The sequence below is a fragment of the Halichoerus grypus genome, chromosome 6, assembly GCF_964656455.1.
Source record: "Halichoerus grypus chromosome 6, mHalGry1.hap1.1, whole genome shotgun sequence".
Classification (NCBI taxonomy): domain Eukaryota; kingdom Metazoa; phylum Chordata; class Mammalia; order Carnivora; family Phocidae; genus Halichoerus; species Halichoerus grypus.
The window spans coordinates 58,565,860-58,583,247 of NC_135717.1; the positions used below are offsets into that span (position 1 = coordinate 58,565,860).

At 37.0% G+C, this 17,388-nt stretch overlaps 1 protein-coding gene across 1 annotated transcript in view; it reads left to right on the forward strand.

The window, feature by feature from the left end:
• MALRD1 (MAM and LDL receptor class A domain containing 1) overlaps positions 1–17,388 on the forward strand; it is an 806,170-nt gene that overhangs the window by 667,235 nt on the left and 121,547 nt on the right. Inside the window, exons 36-37 of the mRNA XM_078074136.1 lie at positions 6,485–6,610; positions 14,119–14,185. Of these exons, the coding sequence (XP_077930262.1) occupies positions 6,485–6,610; positions 14,119–14,185 (193 nt within the window). The remainder of the gene's footprint in view (positions 1–6,484; positions 6,611–14,118; positions 14,186–17,388) is intronic.

Sequence of the window (17,388 nt, forward strand, 5' to 3'; positions counted from 1 at the left end):
TAACTTTATATTCCAATAGTAGTCAATGTGTCTTATGAAGTTGATTGCCATTGGGAAGATTTAGCATGGGTCATGCTCCTCAGATTTGTGGATCAACCTTTATCATCAATATTTTTATTATTAGCCTTTCAGTATGTTAGCTGTGATCCCAGCATCCTGTGGTGCTTCTCAATGATAGTATAAAGATCATCCCTCTGCATTTGACAGCTTCTTACAAAAATGTTCCTCAGCTTATTCAACATTAAAATCATGGTGATTGTCTATTTTCCAGAGATACTGAAGAATTGGATGAATATGGTCAATTGTATAAAGCATATAAAAAATTATTCTTCTTTCCCCATTAAATCGTTTTTGTAGTTTTATAAAAATTATTTAAACTGCTAAGATATTTCAGCAAGAGTAGTAGTTGGTTTTAGTTTAAGGATAGAGGAGTAAATATCCATCCTGCTCCGTGCTAGGTATGGGCATGCCTTGAAAGGCTGACAGGCTTCATTCTAAGGGTAGAAGACCATGGTCACTCTGCTCTTAGAAATGTTGGACTGCATACATTAGTTTTCATCTTAATAGTAAATGGATACCCATCCCTAGACACATGTACTTTACTTCTGTGTGTATTTTGTATGCAGCAACAATAATTTATAAAAGAATTTTGTTTTAGGAAAGTAACGCCAATGGACCCTTTAGGAATTGCTTATGTTTAATGTATCGTCAGTACCTGAGTGAATGAGCTAAAAGCCACAGAATGTTCTGTGTTACTTGGCTTATTTTGGTAAGAAAGAGTATCAACCTCTAGGATGACAGATTGAAATAAGTGTTTTTATAGACATTAAACCATAATGTTTGAATGTGGTGAAAGTAGATATTGTCCAGGGAAATTTTGAAATCTGAGTTTCCTATAAATTTTATATATAGATTATTTGGAGTACTTTTGGAATTTTTCTTTGTCGTATATGTAGTAATGATGAAGGGGAAAAAGAAAGTAATGGTTTGGTTAATTTTCCTATATTCAGTACAATGCCCTTTGCTGTGTGGGTTTCAATAAATACCACTTGCTATTCATAATTTATTTGCCACGTACTTTCAGAAGGAAATTGATAAATATCTATTAACTTTAATGTTATACTATTTTAAATGCCATAGAAACTAAGATTTTAGTTCTAAATTTCATAAAATGTCTAATTTTTAACTCTCAATTGTAAACTTTTTCAAAAAGGGAAAAGTAAGACTTTTTATAAATTGAAACCATTTATTTTGTTAGATATTTTTTATGTGCTTCAATACTATTTGGGCCAAAGCTGAGGATTTATACCACTTACAAGTTAGAGCTCTTTGTTGTATAGTCAACTTAAAAATAAGCTATCAGTCACACTGGAAATTGGGTGAAGGAATATGGATGGATTAGTATTTTCAAGAGTAGAAGTGTTTGAAATAATGTTTCTACAGTAGATGAATATTATCTATCAGCTTTGTATACAAATTTCAACATACTATATTATTTAAAACCTTAAGATTGTTGGGGCACCTGGGTGGCTCAATTGGCTAAGGGCCCAACACTTGGTTTCAGCTCAGGTTGTGATCTCAGGGTCGTGAGATCAAGCCCCAATATCGGGCTCTGTGCTCAGCACGGAGTCAGCCTGAGATTATGTCTCTCTCTCTCTCTCTCTCTGCCCCTCCCACTTGTGTTCTCTCTCTCCCAAATAAATAAATCTTAAAAAAAAATTTTAAAAACCTTAAAAATATTATCTTATATGATCTCTCAGCCCCTTGCATTGCAAAACAATGATAATAAAAATGTGTATATGTACACAGACACGCACACATATATATGTACATGAATATATAGATGCACGTATATGCGTACATACTCATTTTTTACAAACACCTCTTCATCTGTAAGAGTTGGAGGATTATTCTATTTCCTAGTTTACTTGGTTTGTAATATCATTTATCCTGTCAATGTAGATCTTAAAATTATTTAACCTTTTGCAAAAGCTTAAAGATCATTTCTTCTGGAACCGTAGCCATTTCTACAGTCTGGTTTCGGCCATGGTTTTTAGGTTTTTCTGCACTACCTCCTTACACAAACTCCCCAGTGAAAGGCAAACTGCTTTACTCTGTTCTAATGTCAAACTTATTGATTCCCCATTTACAGATTTTGTTCCCACCCTGCTAAATGGCTTACTAGAAACATGAAAATTCAAAACATCTCAAGACTCTACTTTTTCAGTCTTTACAAACTTTCATGCACTAAAGGAACCTCTTATTTTTATAATACTTATCTGTACTGATGCTTTACCAATTAAGTCTGGCCTTATGGCATTTCTTTTTATTATTATTTTGAACTGTTAACTGCTTTCTTATTGTCATTTTGCTTTAATTGCTGTATATGTTCTGGTCACTTTTTTTTTTTTTCTGGTCATCTTTCTGAAGTGTTCCCCTGCACTCTCCAGTTGAAGTGCTAAGCATAGAGTCTTACATGTAGCTGCAGCTCCATAATATTTACTGGTGGGAATTGAAGTTCTTTTTTTATTATTTTATTTTATTGTGTTATGTTAGTCACCATACAGTGCATCATTAGTTTTTGATGTAGTGTTCCATGACTCATTGTTTGCGTATAACACCCAGTGCTCCATGCAGTACGTGCCCTCTTTAATACCCATCACCAGGCTAACCAATCCCCCCTCCCCCCTCCCCCCTCCCCCTCTAAAACCCTCAGTTTGTTTCTCAGAGTCCATAGTCTCTCATGGTTCATCTCTCCCTCCAATCCCGCCCCCATTTTTCCCTTCCTTCTCCTAATGTCCTTCATGTTATTCCTTATGTTCCACAAATAAGTGAAACCATATGATAATTGACTTTCTCTGCTTGACTTATTTCACTTAGCATAATCTCCTCCAGGCCCATCCATGTTGATGTAAAAGTTGGGTATTCATCTTTTCTGATGGCTGAGTAATATTCCATTGTATATATGGACCACATCTTCTTTATCCATTCATCTGTTGACGGGCATCTCGGCTCTTTCCACAGTTTGGCTGTTGCGGACATTGCTGCTATGAACATTGGGGTGCATATGGCCCTTCTTTTCACTACATCTGTGTCTTTGGGGTAAATACCCAGGAGTGCAATTGCTGGGTCATAGGGTAGCTCTATTTTTAAATTTTTGAGGCACCTCCACACTGTTTTCCAAAGTGGCTGTACCAACTTGCATTCCCCCCAACAGTGTAAGAGGGTTCCCCTTTCTCCACAACCTCTCCAACATTTGTTGTTTCTTTCCCTGTCCATTTTTGCCATTCTAACTGGTGTAAGGTGGTATCTCAATGTGGTTTTGATTTGGATTTCCCTGATAGCTAATGATGATGAACATTTTTTCATGTGTCTGTTAGCCATTTGTATGTCTTCTTCAGAGAAGTGTCTTTTCGTATCTTCTGCCCACCTTCTGACTTGATTATTTGTTTTTTGGGTGTTGAGTTTGAGAAGTTCTTTATAGATCTTGGATATCAGCCCTTTATCTGTAGTGTCATTTGCAAATATCTTCTCCCATTCTGTGGGTTGCCTCTTTGTTGACTGTTTCCTTTGCTGTGCAGAAGCTTTTTATCTTGATGAAGTCCCAAAAGTTCATTTTTGCTTTTGTTTCACTAGCCTTTGGAGATGTATCTTGGAAGAAGTTGCTGTGGCCGATGTCAAAGAGGTTACTGCCTATGTTCTCTTCTAGGATTTTGATGGATTCCTGTCTCACGTTGAGGTCTTTCATCCATTTTGAGTTTATCTTTGTGAATGGTGTTAGAGAATGGTCGAGTTTCATTCTTCTGCATGTGGCTGTCCAATTTTCCCAGCACCATTTATTGAAGAGACTGTCTTTTTTTCCATTGCATGTTTTTTCCTGCTTTGTCAAAGATTATTTGACCATAGAGTTGAGGGTCCATATCTGGGCTCTCTATTCTGTTCCATTGGTCTATATGTCTGTTTTTGTGCCAGTACCATGCTGTCTTGGTGATCACAGCTTTGTAATATAGCTTGAAATCGGGCAACGTGATGCCCCCAGCTTTGTTTTTCTTTTTCAACATTTCTTTGGCGATTCAGGGTCTTTTCTGATTCCATACAAATTTTAGGATTGTTTGTTCCAGCATTTTGAAAAATGTCATTGGAATTTTGATCGGGATGGCATTGAAGGTATAGATTGCTCTGGGTAGCATAGACATCTTAACAATGTTTATTCTTCTGATCCATGAGCATGGAATATTTTTCCATCTTTTTGTGTCTTCTTCAATTTCTTTCATGAGTGTTTTGTAGTTCCTAGAGTATAGATCCTTTACCTCTTTGGTTACGTTTATTCCAAGGTATCTTATGGTTTTTGGTGCTATTGTAAATGGAATCGTTTTTCTAATTTCTCTTTCTACAGTTGCGTTGTTAGTGTATAAGAAAGCAACTGATTTCTGTGCATTGATTTTGTATCCTGCCACATTACTGAATTGCTGGATGAGTTCTAGTAGCTTGGGGGTGGAGTCTTTTGGGTTGTCCACATAAAGTATCATGTCGTCTGCGAAAAGAGAGAGTTTGACTTCTTCTTTGCCAATTTGAATACCTTTTATTTCTTTTTGTTGTGGAAAGACATACTCTTAAAAACATTTTATGTCCACTTGAAAATTAATTTTGATAGACAGCTGTCAAACTGTGTCAATAACCTATAATAACTCAAAGAACTCCTGCCCATAAATATACTTAAAAAAATCATGATAATACTGACAAAATTTGTGTAAGACCCATCCATGGGGATATTTATTCCTGAGTCTTCTAAAAAATCAATTTAGCTTGAGAAGTTTGAACTTGCCTTTATTCTAGAAGTAACTTCCCAGGTCAATCCTTTTTTAAAATTTCTAGCAGCAGGCTTGGATTAAAATGTTCAAATAAGGTATTGTACTTGACACCATTAGGTAAGTCAGAGAAAAGCAGAGCCATTCTTGTTGAACTTGGGTTAAGCACCTCAAAACCCTGACTGTTCACTGCTGCCCTCCACTTACCTCTGCAAACCCTAGGGCTCAAAGGATCAGGGTTGTAATCAATATCATTATTATTTCATGCTTTTGAAATCTATCCAGAATTCCTGACGAGATGGTGCAATGGGTCCATGCTTTGATAGTCCCTCTATTCTAAAACATAGCAATGCTAGTTATAAGAGCTATCACATAAAAAGGCTTAGAGACATGACAAGTATCAGCGTGGGACAAAACTGGAGTAGAACCAGAGAAGAGAGATCAGGCCTGAAACCTAAGCCTGCTGGTTTCCAGGTTCTCAAGCAAGTAGGAGATGGGAGATGCCTAATGGCAGCCTGGAATGAAGGGTTCTGGTTTGGCTCTAACTTGTAAAAAGAGCCTAAATATTATTACTGCTTTACAGGAAATTATAGTCCTAATGAGACAAGAAAATGAGGGAGGAAGACAAAAGTAATTTCAGGACTAAGAGTAGCATCCAGGGGAGGTCAAGTACTTGGCACGACTAGATTGCTATGGAAATGTCAGTACCCTTGGTTAGCATCAGTAAAGTCATTTTTCTGAAACAGCTCATCTTACGAGCAAGACTTACGCTTGTCTCTTGAAGTCAGGCCGACAAGAGACTGTGGAATTAGTAAAATGCACCATGCTAGGAAGGCACAGAGTCATAGAACATTGAGCAGCACTGACCTACATCATGTATCCAGTGACCACCCGGGACTTACAACCATGTAGAAATTGGTGAACATTCAAGTAATGGCCATTTCAATTGCGTATAATGGCAGGGACATTAGGGGAACAACAGAAGCACAGGGAGCTCAGCCTTGAAATAAAAGTTTATTCTAGTCTAAAATCAATGCAGACTACACAGTATACACAGTGCGCTGTAGACACACACACCTGTATAATAGGCCTGGTGCGTAGGTGGGAAATGATCCTGTCAACACACTTCTTTTTGAAGAATCAAAAAGAACAATAATATATAATTTAAATGTAGGACTAGGGGGCGCCTGGGTGGCTCAGTCATTAAGTGTCTGCCTTCGGCTCAGGTCATGATCCCAGGGTCCTGGGATCGAGCCCCACATCGGGCTCCCTGCTCGGTGGGAAGCCTGCTTCTCTCTCTCCCACTCCCCCTGCTTGTGTTCCCTCTCTCGCTGTGTCTCTCTCTGTCAAATAAATAAATAAAATTGAAAAAAATAAAAATAGGGGCGCCTGGGTGGCTCAGTTGGTTAAGCGTCTGCCTTCGGCTCAGGTCATGATCCCAGGGTCCTGGGATCGAGCCCCGCATTGGGCTCCCTGCTCGGTGGGAAGCCTGCTTCTCCCTCCCATGCTCCCCCCTGCTTGTGTTCCCTCTCTCGCTATGTCTCTCTGTCAAATAAATAAATAAAATCTTTAAAAAAAAATAAATGTAGGACTAGAAAGATGAGGGATGATACAATAAACTCTCTTATTATTTCATTAGAAGAAATTCATTTAAAAAACGATTTTTTTTTTCCCAGCCAATGGGAGCTGTTCTGATGGTGCGTTGATGTGTACTTCTTCTAATAGCTGTATCCCAGTTCACGAGCGCTGTGATGGTTTGGCCAACTGCATGGATTTCCAGCTTGATGAGTCCAGCTGCTCAGGTATTCTATTTCCATTAAAATATTCTTTACAGTATAAGCCAGTAACTTAAACCTGTAGGTGATAAACATATCATGAACTTCTAAATAATTGCCATGTATGGAATCATTGAATTTCTATTATTGGTTTGGGTCAGGAAGAATATTAACATTGCTACCCATATTAAAAAACATAAATATATAATATAATGAACTCAATGCTTATTCTATATAAATGATGTCCCCAAATAAAGAAAAATCAAACACTTAATTTTAAGTTACTATAACTTAAAGTTATTAGTATTTGATAATCTCTTTGATGCAAATTGCTGGGTTTCTAAAATAAGGAAATAATCTAACATGTTATTGATTTTTAATTATAATTTTCCCCACTTCTTTATAAGACTTCCCTATTTGCATGATCTAGTCATGTTTAAAAGTCAATTTATTAAGCTTTAGACTGACTTTTAAACATTTTTCTCTCCTGACCCTGGAATATTTATCAGAGCTGATAATGTATGTTTGTGATTATACTTTTATCAAAACTGCTTTAAAAATATCTAATTTATTATAGTCCACTGCTAACATCTCTCCTGGATAATTGAACTTTTATTTCATGCAGGAGATATATGAAATAATAGGTAGGGGCAATATAAATCTCTCACAACTAAATGATAATATAAATTGGTAATAAAGATATATTCAATCATATTTTCTAAATAAATTGGAGATATTTAATATCAAAACTAGATGAGAATATAGTCTTTGTATCTTTCAAGAGAGCAGACTCTTATGAGATAAGTGACAAAAGCATGATAATTATAATCAAATCACAGTGCAAAAAAGTCTTATTTTTTATGCTGTCGAAATGAATACTCACAGAGCCCTGAATTATATGAGTACAAAAGGAAATCAAGAACCGAGCAAATCTGGTCCCATAAAATATGCAAAGATGAATGCTCTCTGGCATTATTTCTGTACCAGGCATGCTTATACATCAGATTGATACCCAAAAGGAAATGGTTTCACTTTCTTTTCAGAGTAGGAAAGATATTAACGAGATAGTTTCATTCTTTGAAACTATTAAGACAAAGCACTGATATCCAGTAACCAAATTTATTTTCATAAAGGTGAGATTTTGTTCAGGATAGTCCTCTATGAGAACAAATACAACATGTTATGGTTTATTGTCTGATTTTACGTATTTTACCTTTAAAAATATGGTCAGAAAGACAGAAGACTGGCCATTCATCCTGAGTGACTGACAACCTCGAGGTAATAATATATTGCACATTCTGGTTGCCCCGTCTAGTTTAGTGATTCACCGATTCATTCACAGTTCATTTACAAAATATACGTCATACTGCCCCAGTTACTGGGTTACGGTAATATAAAGAACTAGTGAAACAGTTTTCAGAAATAAAATCCACATTATAGTTTTTGTTCTCTATTTATATTTTCTTGCTGTTTAGTTTGTCAAACAAATACGATGAAGTCAGTGCTTCTGTGTTTAAGAATGCATCTCAGCTTAATCCACACTAAGAAGTGTCAGTGCCCGTGACACCTTCCTCTTTCTTTCCAAACATCATATCCCTTTATGAATGGCATTTCATAGACTTTATGATCCCAATCCTGACAGCATCCAATAATGTCTCTGGTCACACAGCAGGTGGTGAGCATCTGGTCTCCCCTCATCTGAGGTTTAAATCATTAACGGGAACATTGACCTCAGGCCCTGTGTAAGTGTTGCAGGTTAGGTATATTTCGATGAGGCCTCTGTGTTCCCAAGTTATGTTAGAAAGGCATATTATTTTCAGGTTTTGGTTGCTTATGCAACAGAAAATTATTGAACAGAATGTGTCTGGCTTAATTTAAACTGAGAGTCTTTTTCCAGTTATCTGTAGTAGTAGAGGTTAATGAAAGTTATATTAAGGTGATACCATAATTATGATAATCATCCTTTGAAGGAGAATGAGGAAAGGCATTAAAAATATAAAGTTGTAGGGGTGCCTGGGTGGCTCAGTCAGTTAAGTGTCTGACTTCAACTCAGGTCATGATCCTGGGGTCCTGGGATCAAGCCCCACGTCAGGTTCCCTGCTCAGTAGGGAGTCTGCTTCTTCCTCTCCCTCTGCCTCTCCCTTTCCCCACCACTCATGCTTGTTCTCTCTCTCAAATAAATAAATAAAATCTTTGAAAAAAAAGTTGTAGGATGGGATATTATGAATACAATTTAATATATTATTTAATAATAATAATGGTAATGCCGAATGATGTTTCAGAAGGTTTTATTTTTTTATTGTTTTTAATTTTAATTCCAGTAGACTCAACATACAGTGTTATATTAGTACAATATAGTGATTCAACACTGCTATGCATTACTCCATGCTCACCTTGATAAGTATGCTCTTCATCCCCTTCACTGATTTCATCCATCCCCCTCCATCTCGCTTTTGCTCTATTTTAAATGAATACCCTCAGTTAAAGTTATTATTTTTTTTTCAATAAGAACATTTTTTACTTGAAGCATACACCAAACCAAAGCACTAAAGAGCTATGCCAAATTTCTAAGCCATAGTTAATCTTCCCTGCAGTCCCTGTACTGGGATTTCACGATAAAGAGAACAGTGTGTGCCCACTGGGTATTTGGTTTACTGCACCAAACCATCTGGTTTTCTGGAAGACTCTTAGATCCATACAGCTCCTGAAACTACAGGCAAGTTATTGTATGTGTATATTTAATCCATGCCAGTGTATAAATACTGCACCATTCAGAGAAGTTCATGATCATAATCTCAGGAACTGCAAGGGGTTATGTAGCAATTCTGATCTGAATAGCAGATCATTTGACATTTTTAGACTAACAGGCTTTGGAGTTAGAGGACTGGAATTTAGTTCAATATCTGCTGCTCCCCTGCTATTAGCTTGAGCAAATTATTAACCAGTTTCATCCTTTGTGAAAAAGGATCTATATGGGTATCCCACATAATGTTATGAGGATTAAATGAGGTAATGCCAGTAAAACTCTTAGGACAGTCTTGACACAGAGCAGGTCTTCAGTAAATGATAGTGGTAATGGTGCTCATAATGGTAGAGGGGAAAAGGAAAGGAAAGAGAAGCTGGAGAGAGCATTGGTAATAGAAATTAGGTTTCGTGGGCAATTTAAAGAATTCCCAAATAGAGGGAGCTGGCTGAAAACAATTACTTAATAACATTATGCATACCACTCACTAGTATAGAAATGTTACAAATACATTTCATTTTATCCTCTCAGCAGCCCTAGAAGGCAAGGTGATAGATAAAATTCTTACTTTAAACATGAGAAAGCTTATACTTAAAGTACTTAGCCCAAAGTTAGACAACGCATTAACTGAGCTAGGTGTCAATGAGGGAAAACCAGGACTCGCGTGACTGTCAGTCTTCTCAGCAGTCCACCATGCAGTAGCTGTCCCTTCCCAGGCCTCCAGAGACTTTGAAAGAGACCACACGCACACACGCACACACACACACACACACACTCACACAGGTAGGCATCCAGTTTATATGTGTTCCTGCTTTTCCAGAGTGATAAACCAGAGTGGAACTGAACTTGAACTCTTCACAGAATGCTATTGCTACATCATACTGACCTCCAGATACATGGTCATAATAACCAATGCAAGAGGGTACAAGGCGTGAGGCACTGATGTGGCTAAGGAGCCTGGGAACTCATGCCAGTTCTAATATCCACGCCATAGATCCCGACTTGCCATTTGAGAACTATCTACTTATCTCTGGAAAGTATTTTTTTTAAATATTTTATTTATTTATTTGAGAGAGAGAATGAGAAAGAGAGAGAGAGAGCATGAGATGGGGGAGGGTCAGAGGGAGAATCAGGCTCCCTCCTGAGCAGGGAGCCCAATGCGGGACTCAATCCCAGGACTCCAGGATCATGACCTTAGCTGAAGGCAGATGCTTAGCCGACTGAGCCACCCAGATGTCCATCTCCTGAAGTATTTAATCTCTTCATTGCTAACTAGTCATAGACATCTCCCTCCCCATTTCAGCTATCCCATGCTTTAAGTTGTTTTGAGTACAGTAAAGGTGAAAATATGTTGTACTGGGTCTTTCCATCTTATGGATAAAGAACCTGGGTCTAAGCAGAAACTGAAAAGAACTTGTTGTGGAGGTAATCTACAAATTGTCTCTCCTCCAAAACACCAAGTTTTACTCCTTGCTCTGGCCAGTGCTTCCTTTCCACTGTGCTCCATTATCCAGTGTAATAAAATGCATATTTAAATTTCCATAGCATTATTTTGATGTAGAGCAAGCCTATGTTTTACTCTCAGCCATCAAGGTAAATATTAATGACCCCAGGAAAAAAAAAATGTGCAGCTGTGTGTATTTTGATGTTCTGCAGTATCAGACACTTTACAGTTTTTTCTTATAAAAATAAAGCCCTTGTGTGAGGAAGACTAAAATTGTACTTAAGACCAAACATAACCATAAAATGGTTTATCTAAAGGTTTGTAGCTATTTATGCTTTATCATGCTGGTGGGCTATTTTTCGTCAAACCAGCTAATTTCTTGTTTAGGAAGGAAATTTGACATCTGTTCTGTTCAGCCAAGCATGCCCGGAAGCCTGAGGGGTGTAGCTGCACCCCCATCTTTAGTACCACACTCCCGGGTTGGAATTAAATAGGGAAGAGGAGGGAAGGGGAGATATGGAAACTGCAGTTGACCCTTAAGCAGTGCAGGTTCGAGCTGTGTGGCCCCACTTACATGCAGAGTTTAATGGGATGGTACTGGAAATGCAGTTTCTCTTCCTTATGATTTTCCAAAGAGCATTTTTTTCTGTCTAGCTTACTTTATTGCAGAAATACAGCATATAATACACATCACATACAAAAGATATGTTCACCGACTGTTTATGTTATCAGTAAGGCTTCCAGTCAACAGCAGGTGATTGGTAGTTAACTTTGGGGGGAGTTAAAAGTTATCTGTGGATTGTTAACCATGCGAGGGTCAGTGCCCCAAACCTCCACGTTGTTTAGGGGCCAACTATATCCCTGGGGGAGCAAATTTCTGGAAACCTTTGAGAACAAAAAGGACACCAGACACGTGGTATATTGCAAATGTGTTCCCACACTGCAACCTCCCTCCTTCCGTATTTTTCCTCTTTCCTACTGTCTCTTCCGCCCCATTCCCAGTGTTCAGTGACTGGCTCCACAATCTGACTCTCTCTAGTTGCCCTTCAAAGTTTTCCTCCGAGGAATATTTTCCTATATGAGATTTTTGTTTCTCCTTATTACTTTTCTACTATTGTTCATTATCATCATCGTTTCTTTGCCCAAGTAAATTGTTTCTGTCTCTGCTAAGGTTAGTCTGCTCCTGTAAAGACAAAGACTGTATATTTGTGACCATAAGATACCTAAAAAATGATCTCAAGTGATTTTTGAGGGGCAAGCCTGAAAAGTGATGATAGCTGAAAGGCAGAGGGAGAAACCCGAAGCTTCAAATCCATGCCCTAGCCTGTGTTTTATCTGGGCTTCAGACCTGCAAATAATATTGCCCAAGGAATACTTCTACTTGGATGTCCCTTAGGCACTTAAAACACTAGCATCTTTCCCTATAAATTCTCCCTTCCCCACAGTTCCCCCAATTCAGTGAATGAAACCACCAACTAGCCAGGGGCCCAGCCAGAAAATTGAACATCACTCTTGATTCTTCCAAAAAATCACCAGGATGTTTCAATCCCAACATTTAAATATCTTATAAATCCCCACAATTCTCAACCTCCTACCCCACCCCTTTCATTTAGGCAACCACCATTTCTTACTGGATTATTACAAAAAGCTCTTAACTGGGCTCCTGAATTTTTTAGTCTTAGCCCTTCTGTTGACTTTACATACTGGATCCAGAATAGTCTTTTTAAAGCATGAAATATCCATTTAGTTTCTTAAAATTCTGGCCTCTGAGGTTAAAGTTTAAACTCCTCACTGAGCCTATATGATCTGGCCCCTGTGTGTCTCTGACCTTCTTCCATACTCTCTTCACATTATCAGTCCAACCAGGCTGAACTTCCTTCAGATCCTCAAACACACCGCACTCTCTTCTTGGGCCTCTGGGTCTTTATGATTATTTTTACACACACACACACACACACACACACACACACACACACCTGCCCACATGAATGCCCTGATTTTCTTCTGGAAAACTTTTCCTTACTCCCCAAATTTGATTTAGGTGCTTCTTGGTACTCTCATCATCCTTGTTACATCCATTCCAAATTATATTACTTTTAATATTGTATTTTAATTCCCTAGTCACTTTTTTTGTTTTGCATTTTCCATGAAGCTGGAAGATCAAGAGCAAAGACCACAATTGTATCTTTTTTAGATCAGTATTTCTTAAGCATGTGCGGTGATCTACGTGTTTTCTAACATTCTCAACAACTCTGTGAGATAGGTACTATTTTTAACCCTGTTTGACAGAGAAGAACCAGAGGCACAGAAACATTAACTAGCTTATCTTATATTATACAGCTAATTAAGTGAGTTGAGATTCTTCCTCAGGCAGTCTGGCTCTGGTGCCTGTAGCTTTAATAATTTTGTAAACTTCCTGTATTATTTATTGTTATATATCCAGTGCCTAGCCTAGTGCTAGACATTAACAGGTGCTCAGAATAGATGTGTTGAATTACAAATTTCCACCAAGTATTGGAGTTAAGACAGCCAAACCAGGGGAGAATGGTATCCTGCAAGAGATATCATTATATCTTGCAAGAGAGGAGTTGTCAAAAAAAAGCCAAGAAAAGCAATTTGGGGATTAAGTAAGTAGGAAAACCAAGAGGTCTTAGTAGATCAGGATGGATGTGAGGATCCAAGGAGACTGTAAAGAACCCTGAAGAGCTAAAGGCACTAACCATTGCAGAGTCATACCTATGTGACAATATCTAGCTTCTTTTTATTCTATAAGCAAACCACCTTTGAAAATAAATGTTGATGCTAATCTAGAAGGGGGGAGTGATACAAGCAGCAAGAGAGCAGGGCCAGGGAAATGAAGGTCGATTTGAGCTATGCTGATGTCTGTCACGGATGCAAAGGTAGGACATGCACATGCGTGAGTGACATTTTACCAAGAAGACAAGGTCACCCGTGCAAAGCATTGTCTGTCATGATAGTGACTACTGTGTGGAACTGAAGACAATAAATGTTGCATTAAAGAACAAATTTCAGTATAATCACAAATATGTCATGCAGACATGTTCTAAATAAGAAGATTTTACTTAATCCAGGGGAGGAAAAAAAGTCTTCTCTTGTGGTCAACCACTCAGGCATGTGAAGAGAATGAACACATCAAGGGCAGCAAGGGCCACTGAACAAATTTGTGGGGCACAGGGGAATAGCCTAGGAGAATTCTTGTGCTTTTAGCAACTGGGAAGCAATTTACTCTCAGTGGCTAGATTTAATGCAGTGATTAACAGTAATATGTCCTCCTCCTTCCTAATAATATTTACAATTAACTGTGGGTTTTGTGATGCTTCTTTTTAGAGTGCCCATTTGGTTACTGCAGAAATGGTGGGAATTGTGTAGTGGAGAAGAACGGTCCTGTGTGTCGGTAAGGAGCATTGTCTACTTTCTCTTTGAACAGTTATTGCCATTGGCTTACTTATTTTTCTCGAAGCTGATATAATACACCAATGAACATGAGGTTACTGAGGCAAAAATAGTGGATAATGGCCTTTTTTGCATTTGTCTGTCTGAGTAAGAGAAAGGAAGATGCGAGTATATTTTAGAAAAAAGATTGCAATTATTTAACATGATTTTATGTCTTAACATTTTATATTATATAGGACATAGTTTTAATACTCATTCGTTCTTATTTTTAATATTTATATCAGGTTATAAAAAGATTTTTTAAATGGGTGTCATCCTATTTCAGATGAACTTAGTGTCTGTATTTCCTTATTCCCTTTTTATTTCACATTTCATATTTCTCTTTTCTAACAACAAAGGATAAAATTAATTCATAAATAAGACCTTTTTCTAGTTTATGCAATGGATGTTTATGAGTAGCCAAAGTTAAGGTACAGATAAGGAATACATTTGCATACTTAAAGCAAAAATAAACGAAAACAGTCCTTGTGATTTCTTTGGGGAATTATTTATATTGCATATCAAAGATTGCTTGATTTTTTCCCTCACCCTTTAGGGAATTGTGCAAAACAGTTTCATAAATTCCAAAGGAAATGATGCATATTCCATTATATTTGTGTTTATGACTTTTTAATCTAGCAGACCAATGGATATAGTGCTTTGCTTATTAGAGAACGGATTGTAGGATGATACTCAAGTCATAACAAAACACATAGAAGTATCTGGAAAACACTGATTGATATTTGTTTAAATACTTATATCCCTCTGAGTCAACACTTGTATTTTAGGAAAAGTTGTTTATCCCTTTAAAAGCAAAAATCTCTACCGATTAACACAACAAAAATTTTTTTATGATGAGATATGTTTAGACACTGTTTTAACATTGTTGAAAGAGAATATTAATGGGTTTCTCTAAGTGTTTTGTCTATTTCATTACATAATTTATTTCACAACATCTCAACAGAATTGTACTTTCCCCTGTACCAGTTTCCATGGAAATTAATTTGTCACAAACTAAGTTGATGGAAAGACAGGATGCATAGTATTAATTTCTAAAAGTCTCCTGAAAGAAGTTGAGAATGATGCCATAAATAATGTCTATCGAATGTCAGCTGAGTGGATAATGTTGTTTAGTGTCAGCTATTTACAGTAAGGAGGTTTGCATTTTTGTCTTCTCTAGTGCTGGCAAGAAAGCTCTCTGGACTGTAGCTAGTCTCAGCTAAGCAAACAGAGTTTTGCATTCTTGGCAATGTCCTCTGGTACTTAAATAAACTTTAAAAATGGAAATACAGATGGTGACGTCTGAAATGTGTTTCTCTCACATGAGAAAACTCTAACATGGGGGAGAAGATGCAATGGGAGGATTAAGAGGCAAAGGGACCAAAGGAAGGAAATCAGTGCAGCAAAATGTAGAAAAAATTCATTAATCAAACATTTTAAAATAGTATTTTTGATGTAAATAATACTTTTCAAATAGTGAAATAACTAATCACCACCAGCATAAACAAATGTTTGGAATTAGTGTTCTTTTCAACATAGGTGTGAAAAATGACTTGAGGTTTTTTTCATATTATAATATGGCATTTTCGTCATTCAAATTCTAATTACTTTAAAACCGTGAACTGCAAAAGTAACCATATGTATATTATAATAAACTTTTAGAAGGCATTACAGCAGTGTATCGGGCAAAAAGTAGAAACCCCAACATCTAAATCCCACTCTGTATTATTATGGTTTCTGTCCACCTAAATATGGTTTCCCTTTCACCAACACAGGTACACACACAAGCACACATTTGTTTCTTACAGAAATATGAATTATACTTTACACATTCACTTTGCACCTTGTTTATGTTTTTTTTTTTCTTTTCTCTTTGTAAAATATTGTGCTGTTGTTCCATGTCGGTACGTATGGCTCTAGATCCATCACTTGCCAGCTGTGTAGTGTTGAGCAAATTTCTCAATCTAATGTGTCCAGCTCCTTGTCTGGCAAACTGGAGAAGATAATAGCACCTACTTCATAGGGTAGTTGTGAGACTCGAAGGGGTTAACATATGTGAGACACTCGGTACCCTATCTGACATACAGAAGATACTATAGGAAAGCTTAGCCATCGGAATATTATATCATCCCTTTTTATGCTGTGTAGTCTACAATATTTAATGTAGGGTCCATCATTTAAATAACCTCATTACTCCTATTAATGGCTGTTTAGTTTCTTTCTTAAATATTTGCTTTCACAAATAATCTTGCAACATCCATCCTTTGACTTGTACTTGCACAATTCTTTAAACACAACATATCTTACTGAAATGCAAAATAACAATGTAAATTATCTCTAGTTGCATTTAGTATCAAATTCATTTCCAATGGAATTTTGTATCCAGGTCACCTGTCACATAGGTATTCTTTTTTGGATTTAAGGTTAAACGAGAGTGGCTTTAGAATGCAAAGTTTTAGAGTAAATATAAAGCACTATGGAAAGATGTTGGCTTTATGTCAAACCCCTGTCATTCGCAAGTGTGAGAATTCAAGGTCTCTGTCACTCAAAGAGGTAAGGACAGAACCAAAGCCCATCTCTTAGCTGGGCATTGTGAATATAAGAACTTCATGGTATCAAAAAGGAGGCCTATCACCAGAGCCTTTGGGTTTTCTCTTGGGATCTAAGGTGCTTTGAGAAAGGACCTTCAGTTTTCACCTGTGATCCTAGAGAAGAGAGACTTAAAAAAAAAAAAAAAAAAAAAGGTCATTTGGGTTGTTGGAAGTTTATAATTATCCACAAGCATAAACACTACTAGGTGAACGAACCATGGTTTTCCATTACTTGAGGACCACCACCATATCTGAGGGCTGAAGAAGCAAATCATGAGCCAAAATAGGGAAATTATTCCTCACTTAAGGAGGCTTGGTTATTATATTACTTTGATATATCAATCTGTTTCTTTGAAAAATAGATTGAGCTATGTAATATAAATTCCAAAGGGCAGGAAAGAGGTTACAAAGAAAAAAAAATCAATTCATCAAGGCTAAAAGAAAGAAATAGGAAACAGTATCAAATTAATGCATATATAATTATATATATAGATAAATTTATTATATATAAATTATATATTATATATTTCATAGATATGTACGTTAGTGAAGGTAGGCAGAAAAATATCAAAGC